At 40.9% G+C, this 21419-nt stretch overlaps 1 protein-coding gene across 2 annotated transcripts in view; it reads right to left on the reverse strand.

The window, feature by feature from the left end:
• LOC125900283 (ephrin type-A receptor 6-like) overlaps positions 1-21081 on the reverse strand; it is a 231306-nt gene extending 210225 nt beyond the window's left edge. The window contains exons 1-2 of one of the 2 annotated variants that reach the window (XM_049595194.1): positions 20415-21081; positions 4751-4815 (exon numbers count right to left, since the gene is read on the reverse strand). In XM_049595194.1, the coding sequence (XP_049451151.1) occupies positions 4751-4815; positions 20415-20493 (144 nt within the window). In that variant the 5' untranslated portion in view covers positions 20494-21081. Of the gene's footprint in view, positions 1-4750; positions 4816-10113; positions 10217-20414 lie in introns of those variants that run through there. The other variant, XM_049595193.1, reaches the window with a different exon arrangement.
• Between the last annotated feature and the right edge of the window lie 338 nt (positions 21082-21419).

The following is a 21419-nucleotide window of genomic DNA, read 5'->3' on the forward strand; positions in this document are numbered from 1 at the left end:
GAAAACAAGCATTTTTTGAGTTTTCTGATGCAGAAATGAAATGATTTTCAATGGTTTTACATTTTAGTTAGTTTTTAGGGAAATGTAATATTGCAGCATGGGGCCTAGTTGGCAGCAGATTTCTGTAATTGTACTCACAATTAACTTTAATGTAGTAACCCACTCCCAATAAATATTTTATTGTGCTTCAAACTTGGCTGTTGTAGGAATGTAAGTTGGGTATTTCATACAAAAACAAAAAGTTGTGCATCTCAAATAAATGTCCATAAATCTGCATCCTCTGCATTCCTTACAACTACAGAACTTGCCTGAGAATCATCATATTAATTTTTGTTTCAGTAATTAATCAATTCAGTGATAGCTGTTTGCACATTTATTGGTACAATGCAAACAGAAAATGTTAATAGCTAATTCCGCATACTGTTAATGGTGTTAAGTTGCCAACATGTAAACAAATATAGGCTAAAACTATTGCTGTGTCTCAAATCGCATACTTCTGTACTTACACTTATTATTTTGAGTGCATAAGTGCGTTCACACTGGTAAGTATGAAAAAATGCAGGGCACTATGAGTACCCGGATGGTGCACTCAAAACAGTCAGAAAGTTGAGTGTCAAACTATGGACACTTCTGGCAGTCAATGGTCGCCATCTTGGCTACGTAGCGGAAGGGGAGGGGCCACTTTTCAAACTGGAAATGGCAGCCGAGGACTGCGACCATGAACGTCGCTGCATTGTACAAATTCACGTGTTTTTGCACTAAGCACCACTATACTGTTGTCAGGTATAAGCCAGCAGTATGTTTATTGGGCTAATTTAGCAGTCTGTAATGATTTGGTACCGCAAACGATAAAGCAAATGCTAATGCTAGTTTACTAACTAGCTAATTTGCAGTCGTCGATTCTGGTGAGTGCACAACGGCCGTGTTTGGTTTGAGACAACACTACCCTGTCCAATTTGCGCACTATGCCAATGAGTACATAGTGCACACAATATACCACATAGAAGTACACTAACGGAAGTATGTGATTTGAGACACACCATATTTTTAAGTTATAGCGCACAGCTAACTTATTGACTCCATTGCATTGTTAGAATTCCTGTTTATCCTTCAAAGCCAGTGGTGTTGTAGATGGGGGGAGAGTGGGACTGACTGAAAACTAAATGTATAAATTGATTGAAAGACTGGACTTTGTACAAAAAATAGTGTAAGCTCTCTGAGGCCCTTCTCACCCCTTCAAGGCACAAAATGGTTAACTGTGCCCCTGCACTAGGGAAATTTGGCTTCCAAGAAAGAAAAGTGAAAAGAAGGAAAGTAAAAGAAAAAAAAAATCAAAAGGCACCGCAGAGAAAAGCGGAGCCCTGTGTTAAAAAAAAAAAAAAAAAAAAAAAAAAAAAGGTAACCATTTACCAGAGGTGCATAGTGTCAGACTCTGAAAACCACTAGTGTAGAACGTGTATGACTTTTCTCTTGATATTGCAACTGAACACTTTCCATTCTCTTGACTCAAATAGATTTCACATTTTGGTTATTTGGCTGATCCTCCTCTCCATAATATCTGACACTGAGAAAGAAGCTATAGGTTTCTGTGTATTGCTCAACGACACCTCAAAACTGTTGTTGTCAGGATTATGCAGAATGCCACAGTGTCCTGTGTTGTAATGCTGGCAGACCACCACTATGTACTTGTGGTTAACCTTCCTCTTCTACAAAACCACTCACCTTCCTCTCTTTACAAGAGTTGTTTACTGGCTTTTGATAAAAACTCATCCATAAATATACACCCCAATTTCCACTTCACCTTCAAATTCATATCATACGACCAGCTATATTCCTGGCAAACTCATCATCGGGTAATCATGTTGGAGCAGTTACTGCATATGAAATTATTTTAAGATGTGCATTGGGCAGGACTGACTGACAGCAGTTTATATCCGGAACTAGAACCAGTGTGCGACTGTGATAGGCAGCTACATGGTGTGCTGCTGTATCGGCCTGATACCAGGCTGTGTCTAATATGGTGGGGATTGACTTCCTCTTGCTGGCTCCCCGGTAGTGAGGGGGATTTAAACTATTTTACCTTCCCAGATCTTCACACCTTCCCTCAGGCCCTCTCACCTCGATGCCTTAAATATTAATGGTAAATCGGAGGATAGTGGATGAGTGAGGATGGGTGAGGGCTGACAGCTTAATCATGGAGGCAGCAGCCTCCCTCTCTCCTCTTCCTGAACGCTGTGGGCGGCTGTCACCACGACCTACATGATGTAATCACCTCCATAACCCTGATATGGGCCACCAAGGGCCTTGCAGGGAGAGATAGAGAGACAGAGAAGGGCTTGGGGGACCTTAGGGATCTTCCAGCAGAGGATCATTTAAAGTCAAAACCCACAGAGAGTAAGTGTGGAGTTGTAACGATAGTGGAGGATGGAGGAAACACTGCATAGCTCCAAAAGGGAAAAAAAGGCACGAAGCTGTAGTCACTGCCAGGGCTCTAAAACACTTAAACACAACTTCAACAAGAGGAAGAGCAATTACTAGACCCTTCGGTCCACTTTGCAGTTACCCAAGAACACAACAGGCATCAGTAGCTGCTTCTGTTTTTCTGATCCCTAACAACCCCAGATCAAAACGTCATTATTTATTTATTTGTTAAGTCCCAAGTCCTTTAAGTTTCGAGTCATAATGTGCTCTTCACCAAGTGTAATGCTATTTTAAGAAAAGAGTAATATATTAAATCTACAAAAATCATGATAACTTTTTAAATTTTGTAGTTATTTGTCAAAAAAAGTAGTTGTGTCTCTCATCTGCAATTTTTATCCCCATGTTTTGCAGACTACAATTCATCTTTTGTTATCCCGCATGTCGTTTTTGTGCATGAATGAAATTATCTCTAGAATCATTTTTTCAAACTGGCGCTCAGTAACATATCATCCATTTTCTATGGCTCTTACCTGTAATTTGATTGGGTGGATTGACTGGGACTGATTAGCATTAATTATAGTTGATTCAGGAAATTAATTGATTTGTGGCACACTATTTAAATAACATACTTTATCATTTTTGGGCTCGGGGGACGGTATTTTCAAGTCAAAAGGCTTAAGTCCATGTGAAGTCATGAGTCATTGGTGTTAAAGTCCAAGTCGAGTTGCAAGCCTTCTTTAATTTTGTCAGTTTGAGTCTAAAGTCATAAAATTTGTGACTCAAGTCTGATTCAAGTCCAAGTCATGTGACTTGAGTCTACATCTTTACCATGAGGTATCACAGATGGCTTCCTTTCGGGTAATTATGTATCTAGAACAGTAAAATGTCACACTTCAACATCAATCCCTACTTGAACGTTTCGCTCTCAGTGAACCTAAATTGCCATCTGTGTACTTTCCGTGTGTTGCCCTAAACAACTAGTAAGTAGTACTTTGAAGCCCCAGCCCTTGGTACGTTTATGTTGCAATGAAAAAGAAAATATAACATATTAGCAGTATGTCCAATAATTTTGCAGTGAAAAAGGCATTGACCATGTTAAAAAAATCTGATTTTTACTGATTCTTTTTCTATTTTGGATGTACAGAATTTTGGCACAGTACTCGTCATGCTTAAGGTGATAACAGGAAGTGTGATGTTGCCATAAAGTTAGTGATCAGCTTTGGACTACACCTCAGCCCTGTTTTATTAACTGATAAGGTATGACATATATTGAAATTGCAACCACAAGCAGTACCCTCATTAAGTTAAACACTTTGCACTTGACATTTTGAAAGACACTACATAAAAGAAGGTCAAAGCCCCAGGCACTTTCCTGACAATAAACCACAGATTGGTTACCCTTATATCCTAGGAAAATGGGGAGTCAAACATGGCCAAACAAGGACTGAATGCAGTCTCAGCGACATGGAAATGGTTGGATAGCCTCTGCCTCTATCCTGTGATTTGTCTCCATCTTGAAATGGGCTGTGCCGTAGTTAACAAGTATGGAGACAAAATCGAGACAATGGAGATGAACAAAGAGGTGGAAGTCAGCCAATTCTGCCTTTGTTGTTCACTGTATATAACAAGAAGACATTTTCAATCAGTCCCGCGGGTACTCTGACAGCACAGAGAGGGAGAGGTTTTGATGCAACATGAAGGTTTTGATCTGAGGATGTCACAGTTTGTTGTCAGCACATCTATATTTCATTATTATGATACCTTCAGTTTGGCACTTGCTGCCATTTCAAAAGTTTTTTTTGATTTTCAGCTGGACAAGCTACTTTTAAGGAGCTGGAGGCACTTACGTAACTGCCAGAACAAAATGGAAATACTCCTTTTTTGACTGGCCAAAATACAAAATACAGTACAGGACATGCAGGTTTTTGCAGTGTGCAGTTAGCTTTGTGAGCATGGGCTGGACTGATTACTGGTCACTCTATATGCTCTCCTTTGGCTAACATTTTAAGAGTCAGTAAAATATTTCTGTGGCCCTAAAGGGACACAGACGAAACAGGAATTGGTAGACGAAGATTGAACAGAACCAGGAAAGCGTCCTTAGGGACCTTGACTCATTATCTGTCTCCAAGTTACAGTATTTCCCATGGGAATAGAGGAGTCTGAACAAAAACAAGGATGTGAATACGAAACAGACCGCCACCATCCATTCTGACTTGTTCAAATCAATATAATTGATCTAATTGATGCAGAAATGGTCATGCATTCTGAACAAGGCACGCTGGGCAGTTAGAGCGAAGGCAATAATTGGGAGAAAGGTTGCCCTCCTTACCCCATTTATAGGATACGTCTTCCATCCAAGCTCTCCAAGCACAGACGTTGTATCCAGCAGCACAACTGAAATGGGAAAAAGAGGCAAGAGGAAAATACAACCATTAGCAATCTGTCAACACACAAAAAGTCCTATTTTCACACTGGAAATTGAAATATCAGTCATAAACCTGTTCATTTAGACATTTTTTTATATTAGCAGAAATGAGTTTCTCAGATGAATATTTATGAGCGTGGCGGCGTATACAGTAGGAGCAACATTTTTGCCACTTGCGAAACAATTTGGAGACTGATGGATTGCAGTCAGATTGCTGTCAACAGTCCATTCCCTCCCCTGCCATCCCTTTCTCCCATCCGCAGCTTTACCTCAATCTCACTAACAAAATGCTCTTCTTCTGCCTATGACCGAGCCTGTTCAAGAGATATAATCCAGAAAAAATCCTATGCCTTTCTTCAATTCTTCTCATGCCATGAGAATATGTATTTCATAGTGGCAAACATTAATCACTATCCTGGTGTGGTTTATATGAATGTAAATGAGAGCTTTGGTATTGCAATTTCCCAGAGATTAATACACAGTCATATTAATCTTGCTACAACATAATAATATCATTATCTTTTGACTCTTACCTCCGAGGTAGTGTTAAAAAACAAAGCAATTTTACCCTGGAAAATATTGCCATCCTTGACAATATTTAGTCTTGCTCTCAAGGACAGTAGATTTAATAATTCAGGAGGAGAGTGTCTCTCCCAGCGACAAGTGATTTACAGTGAAAAGAAGCAGACATGGCTTCCTGAATTTACCTTCAGTGTGATGCCAGCATAACACCACTAAATTAAAAAAAATGTTTTTACCAACACTTGCGACAACATTAGGGAATAGACAGTAGACACGGATACTGTTGCATTTTCAAAAATCCATAAATATTACATGGAGCCTATCCAGTCACCTTGTCAAATGTGCCAAATGCAGAGTATGTGTGAAAATACATTTATGTCCTAATTATGTGTGGCTGCACTGCATTATGAAGTAGGTATAAGAAAACAATTGGTATTCAGGGAGAGTGTGTTAGCTGGCAACAACAACAACACTAGACTCAAGAGGCTTGTTTAAAGCCTATCATTTCTCTCACATGCTATGAGTCATCAAAAATCAGTCGCCCAAAATCTGCTCTTTAAACTTGTCCTTGAGCAGCCATTGACTTAGATCTTAAATGTTAAGCTGCGGAGCCCACATGCTTTATACTGACACTGATTTCTGACAAATCATAGCGTATTCTTCTACTCGGATAACGACTGAGTTTTAAGTGTCAGTCAGTCATGAATGTCCACTTAGAGCTCTGTAAGTGGTCCTTGGGGGGCTCATTATGCCAACACAAATCTCTATCAGTGACAATATTTCCTGAGTAAATCTCCATTAACATCATTGCTCTGGGATAGCTAGTTATTACAACTGAGTGTACATCAAAGAAGATAGTAGTTTCAATGTCTTGGTATCATCATTTGCGAATTACAATGTCAAAGCAACAAAAAGTGATATTTATATCTGTGAATGTACCCTGAAGATCAAGGCAAGCAAAGGAAAAGGAGGAAGGGACATTTTTTGAATCTGTCTGTTCCCCAGTTATGAGCCAGTACACCTCTGATGGAGCGTGGTTGACAGAGATTGTCCAAGCATCTGCTCACTGAGGTTTTCATTGTGTGTGCATGTATGCGTCTGTCATACACAACTAAATGCTCCTCTACTTCCACTCATCCCCCGGAGAGCTGTCGTAGGACACACCGCAGTGACACAATGTAACATCTGTTTTGGATCAAGCCAAACGGGTGTATCGTGACACCCAAGAGTTAATAAAACCATCTCTGATATGAGATCCCCGTGCTGGCAGAGTCAAAATACAACACAGGTGAAAAATACAAAACGATGCTCTCGGCAACGGAATAGTCTTTCAGCAGACAAATGTAAGTAAAAACCTACTATAAACGCAATAAACGTTATTGTGATGCTGATGTATACAAAAACTATGACAAAGGAAGGAAAACGAAAATTCTTCTTTATTCAGTTACTTTGTGTCTCTGTGTGGGTGAGGTGCTCTGTTGCAAATAGAACGTCTCCGAACATAATGGCGTATAAAATATTCTTTAAAGTTGTCAAAAAATGTAATAACCTATGCTGTTCATAAATGAACTGAGAGCCAAAGAAACACTTCTAGACTAAATGCCAACTGCTATATCTCTAATGCTTACAGGAGCCATTGTAAAACTGTAATGAAATCATTTTTGATGCTTAAAAAAACAGAGACATAGCACAAAGCATCACACTCTGAAATCCATGCCCACAATCGGCACCACAATATACATCAAGGACTGGAAGGCTAACAAGTTTCCCTGTAGCTGGGAAAATACATTCGATTTCAGCATGTCAAAGCATTATTTAAGTATCATATGTATTTCAGAGAGAAAAAGTTCTATTGACAAACTCAGTATTGTTTTGTGGTTTGTGTACTTCGGCATATTAGCCTTCGCCATATTGGCAAGACCAAATTCAGAGGAGCAAGGGGCAGATATGACTCGTAGACTGTGCAGACAGCTTACCACTCAAAGTAGCCCAACCCTTAATTATGCATAACTTTAAGCCTAAATAAAACTTGAACAGTTGAGTTATATGAAAAATTCAACCCCCGCACAGTTGACCATTTTGACATAGTTGTCTATGGGCTTGCTGTTGGAGAGAGCCTCATGTGGCTATTTGAGGAACTGCAGCTTTTGGCTATTGAATGTTGGCTTCATTTTTCAGTCCCGGAGGGTGCTGCTTATTAACAACATAAAGAGTGTCCAGTTTTAAGAATGCCTTAAAGCAGCATTAATTGACTTTTTGGCTGTTGGGTGCAACGCAACAAGCTATTAACGCATCATTAACAAATAACCCTTAGTATAGTCAATATAAAGCAAACATAAGCATTGATTTGGGGTCATGTTTCTGGCCACCCACTAACTGTAAGTCCAATATTTTCTTTCCTTGTAGCTCTGTTTTGGTCTCCACCAACTCCTGAGGGAAATTTAGCTTATGAACGCTGCACCTTGTTTACCAGCTAGTAGCAAAATGTGTCTGTCTGCTATGTGGTGCTGAGCAGGAGTGTAAAATGAGTTCATTTGAGCTTTTTGCTGGAAACAGATTGATGAGATCAGTGAAAGTGACCTGCAGAGTTGGGTGATAATTATCAGCAAGTTCATCGCTACAAGACACACACACACACACACACACACACACAATTAACATATATATATATATATTAACTGTAAATGTGTTGAGTTAATGTGTAAATGTAGTAACTTCAATGTTAAATCCCTATTTTACTACTTGAGTACACATCTTTACGCACTCTGGTCTCCTCGCCTCACCAACCAAAAATCCATTGACATATGCAAGGAGAGGTAGAAGCAATGAGCTGCTGAGGTCATGTTAATGGAGTGGGAACTCCTAGTGTGCCAGAGAATATATTCTAAAACGTAATGGCTATATGTGCTTCCTGAAACCAGGATTAGCCTATAAGTGAGGTTTTTAGGGAGAGAGATATGTATTTTCCCTAAGATTTCAAGGCAGCATTATAGAAATGTCATCTGTAAAAATCCATATACTGTGCATGACTGACAGCTGGGGAATAGTAAAATCAGATTTGCAGAGTAAAATGGAGGACACAGGGAAAAAGACAGACATACTGTTCAGCAAGAGTAACAGAGAAGAGGGAGACGGGTTGAAAAAGTATTTGACAGTTTACTAGTCGTATCTACAGCTTGACCCCTCGGCATTTTGATCAATACCAATATTTTTGAGGACAGTTTCTTATGAATGTTATTATGATACTTCGTGGCTGTAAATGTGTCTTAGTTTTAGAATACACCTTAACCAGAATTTTTTTTTAAATTTGAGTTTTATTAGATGGTCCTCTTTGTCAGGCCATGAACTCACTGCTTATACTACCTGCCCAGTTCCCTTTCTGTTTATTCCAGATAGCCTGAACATTTTAAGTAAATTAAATCGTGTATATTAGATGGTATTACATACTAAAGATACAAAAAACCCAGCACAAAGCATTTAATGAATCCTATTGTGTGATTTCAATCTGTGCCAAATTGGAGAAAATGGACATTGATTAATATGAAAATGTAACAGAAGATTTTATTGATTGACTATCCTGTCCAACACAGCGAGGGAAGGCTTCATGCTGATCCTTCCCTACTCCTCTTCCAATCTCATCCTCTCTGCTCTGCTGGCTCAGTTTAATATTTCCTCCATGTTGGCTGGTTTTGGATCAGTTCCAGTGTCTTTTTCTGCCCACCAATGCCGGGTCTGTGCCATGTCAGTGCCAGTGCCAGGCTGGTGGACTCACTGGCAATGCCAATGGTGTTAATGGACACCATTAGACTACTGTGGGCAGGTAAGCAGCACAGTCCCTGGAGAAAGGCCTAATTACCGAAAATTGGCCATGTCACTCACTGCAGTGAGCATTTTCACACTTCACTTTGCCATAAATAAGAAGAGCTGATGTACATTAGGAGACAGTGAGGAAATGTATCCAGCAGTGAAAAATACACTGTTGGGTCAAAACCTTTTCAAACTTTATAAATAGTCTTGATCGAAATGTTTCATATGGTGTTCATTTGAAACAGCCATTGTAAAACATGTTCAATGCACCTTAAAAGGGGGACATTATAGAGGTGCTTTATGTAAGCCCTGTCTCCTAGAAATTACATTTATAGAAGTCTAATTTGAAACAGCAAAATACATTTAAAAAAACATCATGCTGAGTGAATTGTGTTTTCTATTAGCACAATGACCTGGCAAATGGCAAAAATGTTGATCTAGAACATATCAAAATGTTCACTGACAATATATTTCATTTGTTTTCCTCAAAAACAGGTAATCTTGCAATAAGGTATCCATTCCTAGTGACAACAGAATTATTTTGTTATCGTTATCTTCTTTAGTGACATTTAAATGAAAGCACCTACCTTAACCAAAATGTTTTTGTCGCCTAGATATAACCACTGACAGACATCTGGACATGAACCCAGGATTCTGGTGTCACAGTCCTGCACACTGTATGTCTGCCATCCACCCCACTGCCTCCCTGTGAATCCAGCGCCATACATAAATGTAGTGTTTCATTAACTCAAAGAAACATTGTCCCTTATAGGGGTGGGAATCTCTGGGCATGTCACGATTCGATTCAATTCCGAGGGCAAAGATTTCGATTATAAAACGAGCCAATAAGAAAATTTACACTAGATATTGAAAAACATTATTGTAATAAAGCTGGGAATACATATCCAGAGCATACAAACTGTAGGCCTATTACTTACTGTGGATGAGATGACAACACTCCACCAGTCTCCTCTGGTCCATCCTCCTCATCCATAAATCTCAACGGGACTCTCCTGTCCCTCCTCGACCTCCTCGACATTTCTCCTCCAGTATTTTCAAAACTATAAATGACTTTAACTATCTATGAACTATAAAAACACGAACTATGGTGAAAACACGACGAAAACACGGCAAAAAAAACACTCAAAAACACGGTATAAAAAAACCTCAAAAGCTCTAAAAAACCCACAAATACTATTATTTACAACACTAAATATTATTTACAAAGAAAACGCCACCCTATCTCCACTAAAACTCACCAAAACACCGCTAAAACACTCCAACTTGCACTCTCCTTGTCAGCTGTCACTCTCCTCCCGCTGTGCTCACTTCCCTCCCCTCAGCCACAGGTAATGACGTCACTACCGTAATGCCGTATATCACTGGAAAGCTCCGCTTCTCAGCTTTCAGAATCCGTTGGAATTGCGTCGATAGCGTGAATGGTCGAGGAGTTACGGTAATTTCAAAAATGAATATAAACATAAAATTAAAATCAATTATGAGTTTTCCACATTGATGCTCGCATCGTTCAAAAAAGAATCTCGATGCACATAAAAATCGATTTTTTTTCCCCCCCACCCCTAGTCTCTTCACATAATTGCAACCTGTTCTCACTACCAGGTTGTCAAATACTGACGCTTTGCCACGCCACTTGAAGTCTCATAGCAAATCACAAGGCACCCTTCAGTGCATCTATCTGACGCACAGCTGAAAGACGCTGTAACATGGTTAATGTTGTCCAGCGGTTGCAGTTAGGTTTAGGCAACAAAATTACTGCTGGGCTTTTGCTTGAAATTAGTATGTTTGTTATGCAACATGATGTAATTACGTCACGTGTCAGTGCACGAAGACCGTACGTAATTTGTATAATATTATGTTAATGTACTTGGGTCAGTCACACAGGCGGTAATATGTGTAACAAAGTAAAACGTGCATTTGTAATATTAATATAATATAAATTGGTTTCAGTTGTGGGTGGCATGGTGGTGTGGTGGTTAGCACTCGCTAACAACAAGAGGGTTCCCAGTTCGATCCCAGGTGTGGGAGCCCTTCTGTGCGGAGTTTGCATGTTCTCCCCGTGTCAGCATGGGTTCTTTCCGGGTACTCCGGCTTCCTCACACAATCCAAAGACATGCAGATTGGGGACTAGGTTAAGTGATGACTCTAAATTGTCCATAGGCGTGAATGGTTGTCTGTCTCTATGTTACAGCCCTGCGCCTCTCGCCCAATGTCAGCTGGGATAGGCTCCAGCCCCGCCATGACCCTCAAGACGATAAGCGGTTAGAAGATGGATGGATGGATGGATGGATGGATGGTTTCAGTTGTTATCACCTGACATGCGTGGAACGTTTGATACTCAGTTTCTGTACCCCTACATTCACCTTTGAGTGTACCCCACCTATAAAGAGTGGGGTACCTTGCCTTTTTTGCTGTTGTACTCCATGGAGGAGGTAAGCAACATTGCTCTCGTAGTAATTTCTGTGATTTAGCACTGCTGATCTATGTTTATAAGCTCCTTTTATGCTAACATATTCCTGTGTCACTTCATCTGTATAGGGCCTCGAGTTAATATGGTTGTAACTGACGGAGGATTTTGTTTTTACCTCTTGCTGTCAGAGTTGTAAGGAACAAACAGAGATCGCCTCCAAAGATATCCACAATCTGGGCCTCTTCATATCAACACAACGCAGTAATCACTAAAGTCCACCGTTTACATTAAAACACCGCTGACTTTTGTTTTCACGTTGGACACAAACTGTGTTCTCGTGGATTGAAGTCTGGTTTCATTTAAGCCATCCATCTGCCCTCACTCCCGCCATATGCAGACTTTCTCACTATTTATACTACATCTGTTGCTTTCACCATCAAATATTGCTACAGATGGATTTACATTGCAGTTAGTTGAAAGCCCGGTGCATCTCATAAAGACGCCAAAGGGTGCTTTGGTGTCACACGTCAATGTGCATAACACAGTGTAACAAAGAATCAGTATTTGACACCCTGGGAATGAGAATGGGTTGCAGTTACATTGTCACCACAACAACAATTAAGTAATATACAAACTGAATTTTTAGGTTTGGATTTGTAAAAAAGAGAAAACATGTACTGGAATGGTGTAAAGGAAGACCTCTGGTGTGCTGATACCGTTTTCAGCTGACCTCACAGGAGTTACTGGTGTGACCTGATGGCAGTGACTGAAAACTATTCTTTAAAAACAGTAAAAGCTTTTTACAACCCAAAAATGAAGTTACAACATTTCCATATTACAAAAGTGGTGTGTATGTATGTGTTTGAGTGTGTGTAATTATGTGTGCATTTCAGTGCATATTTGCATGTGTGTGTACTTTCACTTGACCGTGTGTGTGTATTCTGGTTAAATGTCTGCTGAGCAGTGTACGCTAAAACTGCCTGCGTGCACATAACCATCCATCCTCTCTCCCTCTCACTTCCCATCCCTCCATAGAGTTATCTTTCAGCGAGGCACCCACAGACCCTGCCTGGAGCTGAGGGTCCTTTGGGACTTCCACTGGTTAGATATAAATAGAACATGAGCTGGCCAACTCATAAATATATGGAGCTCCAGTAGAATGATGACATCTCCTGTCTGGCCTACAGCCCTTGCAGGCCACACAAACACCTCAAAATAACTACAGCCCTAACAAAAGACCCAAAGGCAGTCTCATCCAGTGTTACTTCATGTAAATTAGAGTGGGGAGTAGTTTGAGTATTCAGATAACAGTGATACTGGCTGTCTACAGGTGTGCACATCTTTACTTCGTTCTAGTGGTAGTAAGTCAAGTAGTATTCTTTGGGCCATATATAGGACTGCCCTGACTGAAAGACCTGTCTGTTATGTTGATATACAGCACAGGCCAAAAGTTTGGACACACCTTCTCATTCAATGCGTTTTCTTTATTTTCATGACTATTTACATTGTAGATTCTCACTGAAGGCATCAAAACTATGAATGAACACATGTGGAGTTATGTACTTAACAAAAAAAGGTGAAATAACTGAAAACATGTTTTATATTCTAGTTTCTTCAAAATAGCCACCCTTTGCTCTGATTACTGCTTTGCACACTCTTGGCATTCTCTCCATGAGCTTCAAGAGGTAGTCACCTGAAATGGTTTTCCAACAGTCTTGAAGGAGTTCCCAGAGGTGTTTAGCACTTGTTGGCCCCTTTGCCTTCACTCTGCGGTCCAGCTCACCCCAAACCATCTCCATTGGGTTCAGGTCCGGTGACTGTGGAGGCCAGGTCATCTGCCGCAGCACTCCATCACTCTCCTTCTTGGTCAAATAGCCCTTGCACAGCCTGGAGGTGTGTTTGGGGTCATTGTCCTGTTGAAAAATAAATGATCGTCCAACTAAACGCAAACCGGATGGGATGGCATGTCGCTGCAGGATGCTGTGGTAGCCATGCTGGTTCAGTGTGCCTTCAATTTTGAATAAATCCCCAACAGTATCACCAGCAAAACACCCCCACACCATCACACCTCCTCCTCCATGCTTCACAGTGGGAACCAGGCATGTGGAATCCATCCGTTCACCTTTTCTACGTCTCACAAAGACACGGCGGTTGGAACCAAAGATCTCAAATTTGGACTCATCAGACCAAAGCACAGATTTCCACTGGTCTAATGTCCATTCCTTGTGTTTCTTGGCCCAAACAAATCTCTTCTGCTTGTTGCCTCTCCTTAGCAGTGGTTTCCTAGCAGCTATTTGACCATGAAGGCCTGATTCGCGCAGTCTCCTCTTAACAGTTGTTCTAGAGATGGGTCTGCTGCTAGAACTCTGTGTGGCATTCATCTGGTCTCTGATCTGAGCTGCTGTTAACTTGCCATTTCTGAGGCTGGTGACTCGGATGAACTTATCCTCAGAAGCAGAGGTGACTCTTGGTCTTCCTTTCCTGGGTCGGTCCTCATGTGTGCCAGTTTCGTTGTAGCGCTTGATGGTTTTTGCGACTCCACTTGGGGACACATTTAAAGTTTTGCAATTTTCCGGACTGACTGACCTTCATTTCTTAAAGTAATGATGGCCACTCGTTTTTCTTTAGTTAGCTGATTGGTTCTTGCCATAATATGAATTTTAACAGTTGTCCAATAGGGCTGTCGGCTGTGTATTAACCTGACTTCTGCACAACACAACTGATGGTCCCAACCCCATTGATAAAGCAAGAAATTCCACTAATTAACCCTGATAAGGCACACCTGTGAAGTGGAAACCATTTCAGGTGACTACCTCTTGAAGCTCATGGAGAGAATGCCAAGAGTGTGCAAAGCAGTAATCAGAGCAAAGGGTGGCTATTTTGAAGAAACTAGAATATAAAACATGTTTTCAGTTATTTCACCTTTTTTTGTTAAGTACATAACTCCACATGTGTTCATTCATAGTTTTGATGCCTTCAGTGAGAATCTACAATGTAAATAGTCTTTGGGCCATATATAGGACTGCCCTGACTGAAAGACCTGTCTGTTATGTTGATATATAAAAAGTTGCATGAATTAAAAACCAAGTGTGGCTCTTAAAACATTCATCATTGTGGCTTGGGTACATTATATGCATTCACTTATAGCAACACACTTGTTTCTGTTGTGGTGAAAGATTAATGAAACATTTTTTTGCAGTAGAAATGCTTTTTTTTCTCAGACTATTGTGGTGCAAAAAGCAAAGCACGCCTTACTTCTAAACAAAGACAAACCCTTTTAATTTGCAAGCTCCCTACATACCCATTCCGGTAAACAGAGAGGCTTGTTAAAAGACAAACAATGGCATTTGATGAACAGACTTGTGAAAATTGATTTTGGTGAGTATTTCAGTGAGGATTGCACACTGTCATTTAGTGGTGTAAACAAAGTGCTGTGCTCTCAACAGAGGGGATGATATGCTGTGAAATGGAAAACTATCCATAGCAGAGGCAACCTGACAGGCATGACAAGATTTTCAACACACTCGCTCCACACTCCACAAAGATCAAACAATCAAGAAAATAATAAATGGCAGCAAAGCAAATCTTTGAATGTGGTTGATTAGATCTGATATAGGCTGTAAGTGTTTTTAAATGAGTGATTAGTGAAGGGAATTCATGCCAATAATGTCAATCAGCCGCTCAGCACTGGGTCAGATACTGTTCGCACAATGTGCAGTACAGGCATGTTGTGACTCTGGCCACACCTCAATCAGTAACGGGTTTTTTAAATCAGCTTTCACAGGCAAACACCTGCAGTGATATCACTAATTGGAGTGTAGCTTGAAGTGCCCATAGAGTGCAACAGCAGTGTTTCATGAGATAAGATTTAAATCACTCTTTATATATACTCTCACGGGGTGTGTAACCATTTTGAAGTTATTTTGGCTACAGTAGATACAAACATACACCTTTTTTTGCACGTCTCATTTACTTAATCACTTACTTTAGTCAGTTCATCAATGAATTCAAGTTTGTATAAGGATTTCCTATGCAGAATGCCATTTTTTGTTTTACATGTACAGTATATACACAACAACGAGCAACTCCCGGCCTTTACCACGTAATACCACATGATAAAAGTTATATTTTTATCATGTGGTATTTTCCCAAACTGTAAATGTTATTGCCTTTGCATCTGGTTACTTATTACTTGTTATTTGGGAAAGTTGTTATTATGGATTTCAAGCAATGTGATGTGAAATAACGTGTAATGACACGGAGAGGTTGGAAGGAGATATACCTTAAACGTTACATGTTGTTACTAAGTTAGCAATTCTTTTCCTACACTAGCCACTGAAGGTATACTGAGTGTATACACATGCTGCTTTTGCTCACCCTGTTTTACTCTTCTGTCTCGATCACCAAGTGAAGTGGTGGTTCACACTGTGATCTGTGGATTTTAGCCTTTTTCTTTTTCTTTATAACCTGTTTTCACCGCTGAGTCAGTTTGACATCCTGGAGATATCCTTCAAACCCATTTTGTAGAAACTTTTGTCTGCCTCTCTCTGAAATCACTTTTTCATATTTTCCAACAGTTATGTAATATTTTTTCGGGGAGTGCAGTTAGTGCCGGTGGGCTCCGTGCTAACCCTGACAACTTGATGGATGATTACAAAGGGTTGGGGCTTACCTAAGGGTCAATTACACCTCTGCTCAGGTTTAACTTGGGTGGAGCTTTGTTAAGAATTATGTAAGGATGAGAAAGGAGGAAAAAAATCAAAAGCAAAAATGGTGATATCTTCACAATCCCCAGCTCAGTGGAGGGGTCATCGCTATGTTTCCTATGTTCTATGTTCCCCACTTAACCCTGCAAAAAAGGTTCTATGTTCCCCGCTGACACAAAAAGGGTTCTATGTTTCCCGCTTGGTTGAGCAGGGAACATAGAACCCAGGAAACATAGATACGCTCCTCTAGCAGAGGTCTAAATTAGGCAAAACACCTATGTGGATACACACCTTGACAGTAGAATATCAGCCTGAAACTATTTGCCTAATTGTCACCAACACTGCATACGTAAGTAACCAAGTACAATTTGTAGTTAATTGGCTATGACATGAAACACTACCAGCAGGGTCCCATTTAATACAGAAGCTAATTCATATAAGTGACATTTCAAAATTAAACAGCATTCACGGAGGCACATTTGCTTGACCATTAATGACTTTGATAGGAGTTATTTTCCTCAAGTGTAAAGTATAAAGTGGATCTTGCTCACCAGGTGACCATAAAGCTCACATACAGCACAACTCAAGAATCATTATCTTAATACAGTGATGCCTCTGAGGAAGCCGAGTCCTGACAAAATTAACGGTCTCCAGCCTGGAGTCATTTCTGTCTCTCTAGGTTGGGGGCCTTCATGTACAGGCCATTTTATTACATGTAGAAGCACGTGCTCCACTTAACATGAGGTAGAAAGTCAGGAAACCTTCTTAAGGATAAAGCTTTATTTTACAGCATAATCATGTGCATATATGAATACAATTTTGAAAAATCCCCCAGTGTTGAAATTAATATTGAAATATTTGTTTTTGAAGAAGCATTTTGAGAACAAACCTCTTGGCATGCGTACTGAAACTGATTGTGAATATACAGCCTGGTCTCACCCCTAGGGCATCAAAATAGTCCAACCGGGGACGTGCCCTTTAGCAAATATATAAGACCCACAGGGCTTTAAACCAACTCCAGTGTAAACCCATCCATGTCATTATTAGACATTCAAAACAAATTACATAGATTTAAGAGCACAAAAGTCTGTTTTGGGTGAGTGGGTCCAACAAGTACGGGACTTTGACCCAGAAGACCAGTGTTTGTGTCCTGTGTGAAACTGAAAGTCAGCGTTGAGTTATTTTGTCAGACGTCAGTCATGATATTTTCCTCATCCCAACCAAATAGTTTTGTTGCCCAGACCTAGCCGCTGACACCGTCTTAGTCATGAGTCAAATCATGTGACTAACCACAGTCTCTTCTGCGTCAAGATTTAACGACTTCCTCTGTGTCAAGGTACAATACAAAAAGGTTGACCAAGCATCAAAATATGACTTGTAGGGATGGGATTATGTTTGAATACATATTTTTGCTGCTGTGTAATAATAATTCACATCCACACACGTTCACAACACGCAAACACACAGTGTGGCTCGCGAGTCAAAGGTGCAGTGTTAACATTTTACGGCTGCTCTGGATTGATTGATTTTCTTTGACAGCACACTGCTGGTGAATATCTCCTTCATCTACAGCAGAGATGGTGATCTCTGTGCTCTGCATGCGGTGCCAGTGAGAGCAAAAGCTTTAATCGGCCATCCGCATAAATCAATGCAAAAAGCTACATTACATTGATGATGAGTTCATGGCTAGATCCTTTTGAGTCTTGAAATCTCTAACTGTAAGCATCCCGACCGACAGGTTTCTTCTTTGTGCTGCTGACTGGCTTCAAACTTTCAAAGATCCAGCCATGTCTGAGTGAGATGCGTTTGACCAACAAAAATAACATTCACATGTGGTGCTTTGATCAGACTCATCCATTTTTCGAAGGATGGGTTGCTTTTTGAGAGTTTTCATGCCTGAATGTCTCTGTCAGGAAAAAAAAACAAAACAATCTGAACAATGTCAGAAGTCTGGAACAAAGACATCATCTCCCGATTTACTGGGTATGAGCAATCTTCTGCTCGGGAAAATTCTACAAGGGCTCGAGAAATCAGGTTAGTAAATGAGATTTGTGAATGTTCATTATAGCAAATATAGCCGCTGCCGACTTCACAAGGGAAGGAAAATGAGAACAAAATAAATAAATAAAAGTAAAGATTATGGGAAGAGATCTATTGATGGGGAAAAAAAAGGCTTGTTCAAACTTGGCAGTGAGTGAGTAGAGCTTTGTTAATAACTGTCTGCAATCCCAGTTGGGTTGATGTGAGGGATTATCTGATGTGTTGCTGTGAGGGAGGCACACAGGCGAGAAGAAAAAGGTGATTGGTTTTTATTGTTCTCCTAACAGCTGACATCTCGCCCAATTTTGTCTGTGAAATCCCCAATCATCTGAGTTCTGTTTGTCTGTGTTCAGGCACATCAGACTACACGAACACACCTGTGTGTAATGGTGTTGAATTTTGTCCCAAGCCTGCCTTTACAGGACAGTGTATTCTGTGGCTGAGCAGGAAAAATTGTGTTTTCTGTACGTGGTCATGAGGCGGCTGGATCGCAGCGTGAATTGAGAGGAAAGGTTGGAATTGACACTTGCATTCATGCACCTGCGCAATTTAGTCTCCCTAATACCCATACAAACCCAACAGTGAAATGTCTGAAACATGCCACCGTGCACAGAAGGAACCTGAAATTATTTTGGCAAAGTCAGAAGCAATATACTGAGAGACAAGTTTGATGTGGCAAGGCGAGAAACATTTATGCCTCAGCATCTAATGAGACACTTTCCTTTGTCATCTGACTTATTATCAGTTTTTCCATTCTGAGCTGCACCGCTCTGTGGTACACAACGACTTGCAATTGTGCCGCTGAGGTCCCAGACCAGTCAATATGAGAGACTAAAGTACAATAGAAAGCAGACATCAGTTCAATCATTCAATCTGTGACAGAGAAAAACACAGAGTGAGGCTGTTATGTAGCAGCTGTCTTGGAGAACAGGGAGTAGCATCGCTCTTATTGAACTGAGAGAACAATAAAATATAACCTGGGGGGCAGATCCCGCTGTGTCCCGCACAATCAATAAGACTATTTTAAACCTCACTGATGCTGCAGATGTGTGTGTGTGCATGTGGAGCCATGGAGGAACACACAAAAGCGCGTGACCATAACCACACACACTCAAGCATCATATACAAAGACAGGTGGACTGCCAGCTTGTGCAAAGAAGTGCACCTGCAGGAGCGATGCCCTGTGTGTACAATAACACACACACTTCTCATAATGTGCCCACACCACATACAGACATGTGTGGCAATGTGCATTCAAAAGCAACAGAAAGTGCACACACATTTACACGTGCGCACGCACAAGCTCTCACCGGGTAAATGCATCTTTGGCAGCTGAGAACCTTTTACTGTATGCGTCTAAAATGCTCTGCAACACCCACGGCACAAAACATACATGCACTCACACTCTCAAACAGACACATTCTCACACTGTCACCCACCTAATGATTCAATCTGTGGCTGCTCTGTCTACTGTCTGCTGTGTCTGTCTGTGTGTGTGAGTGTGTAATGCAGAATGTGTAATTAAAGCAGCCTCGGGGTTGTCACTTCAGCAGCTGATTTCCATAAAAACTGTATTTCATTTTCTTTTCTGATTCTGTGTTTGGATAAAAAGTGAGCTGAGGCAATTCAAGGAACTCCACTGGGAAATAATAAACTTTAAAGCTGAATCTGGATTCTGTCACAGTGCGTTTATGTGCAAACAAAATGACTAATTTGAGATTGTTAAGAGTAGTATATTTTATTTCACAAATAAAAAATAGGACTGCTAAGGAAAAAGGCAAAAAAAAGTGATATCTAACAATGTCAAACTTCCCAGATTTTGCGCACTAGATGGATGATTGTCAGCAGTGCAGGTCTGCTCAATCTGCCGGGGGTCATCAGTTTATTGGTTTAACTCATTACTTTTGCGGAGTCTGTTACTTTATTGGCTCTTACAGTGATTAACAGCCCTGTATCTATCTCAAACAGTGGAAACTAAAACGGGGGGAAACATGAAAAAACAGTGAATAAATGAGCAGTAATCTAAACTAGTTCAGGTATGGCAGGAGTGGATCATTAAACTCACCTTGGTTGCAGTGGCTGAAGCCAGTGAGGACAATTCCAAGAAAGAGTGAAACGAGGAAAAATCTGTTTCCAAAACTCATGTCTGCTGCAACATTTATCACCGGCTTTATATGAGGTACTTCTAGCCGAGAGGTAACGTGGTCAGAGAAAAAGCGCGGCTGGATCCTCCACAAGCACCGATCCACTGGTCCTTACATTCGGTCCCGGCTGGAGAGATCTGCCGGGTGACGGAACAAAAGGAGATCCATGCCCTTACCTGGAGGCAGCGGCGGCGGCGGTGGCGCGGAGCGGAGAGATTTGGACAAAGTGGTTGAAAATTTTAAACTGAAATCAAAAATGTTCGGACAGGTGAGAAACACCTAGCTCCTAACAACTTTGCGGATTTCCCACGGACTTCAGTCGCCGATTTTGCATTGTGTCAAAGATACACTCAACTGTCCTTATCAATCTAGTGCGTCTCTGTGGCGCACGGAGTCGTGACAGACTTTAGAAATCCTGTTGTTGGCACGGCGATGCGCCGCGGACTACCAGCTCCCTGTCTCCAGCCCGGTCCGCTGCAGCAGCCAGAAGGGGACGGTGAGGAGAGGAATGATTGGGATGCAGCGGAGGAGCAGCTGAAGCGGCGGCTACAGTGGGAGACTGTGCGCATCTGTGCAGGAAGCTCGGCACTAGAGGGGGTTAGCTGACAAGGCAGTGGCGTGTGTGTGTGTGTGTGTGTGTGTGTGTGTGTACGTATGTTATCTCATTGGTTCAAGTGCAGGGCTTCCCAAATTTTTCCTCAAGGACCTCACAACGGTATAATAGACTTGTGATATAATTTTGACCAGATGATCCCCATCTGAGAGACAAATCTAATCTGTTGGCACCTGTTTGTAATGTAAAATGTTTCCAGGGTTGTAAAAGAGGAAGGTTATAATACATTTTTTGGACATGGTTTGGTGGATTAATACTGCTTGCTGGGAATTAATGACCAATTAAACTTAAAATAAATAAATATAAATAAAGG

This window comes from Epinephelus fuscoguttatus, linkage group LG13 (assembly GCF_011397635.1).
Source record: "Epinephelus fuscoguttatus linkage group LG13, E.fuscoguttatus.final_Chr_v1".
In the NCBI taxonomy this organism is placed as follows: Eukaryota; Metazoa; Chordata; class Actinopteri; order Perciformes; family Serranidae; genus Epinephelus; species Epinephelus fuscoguttatus.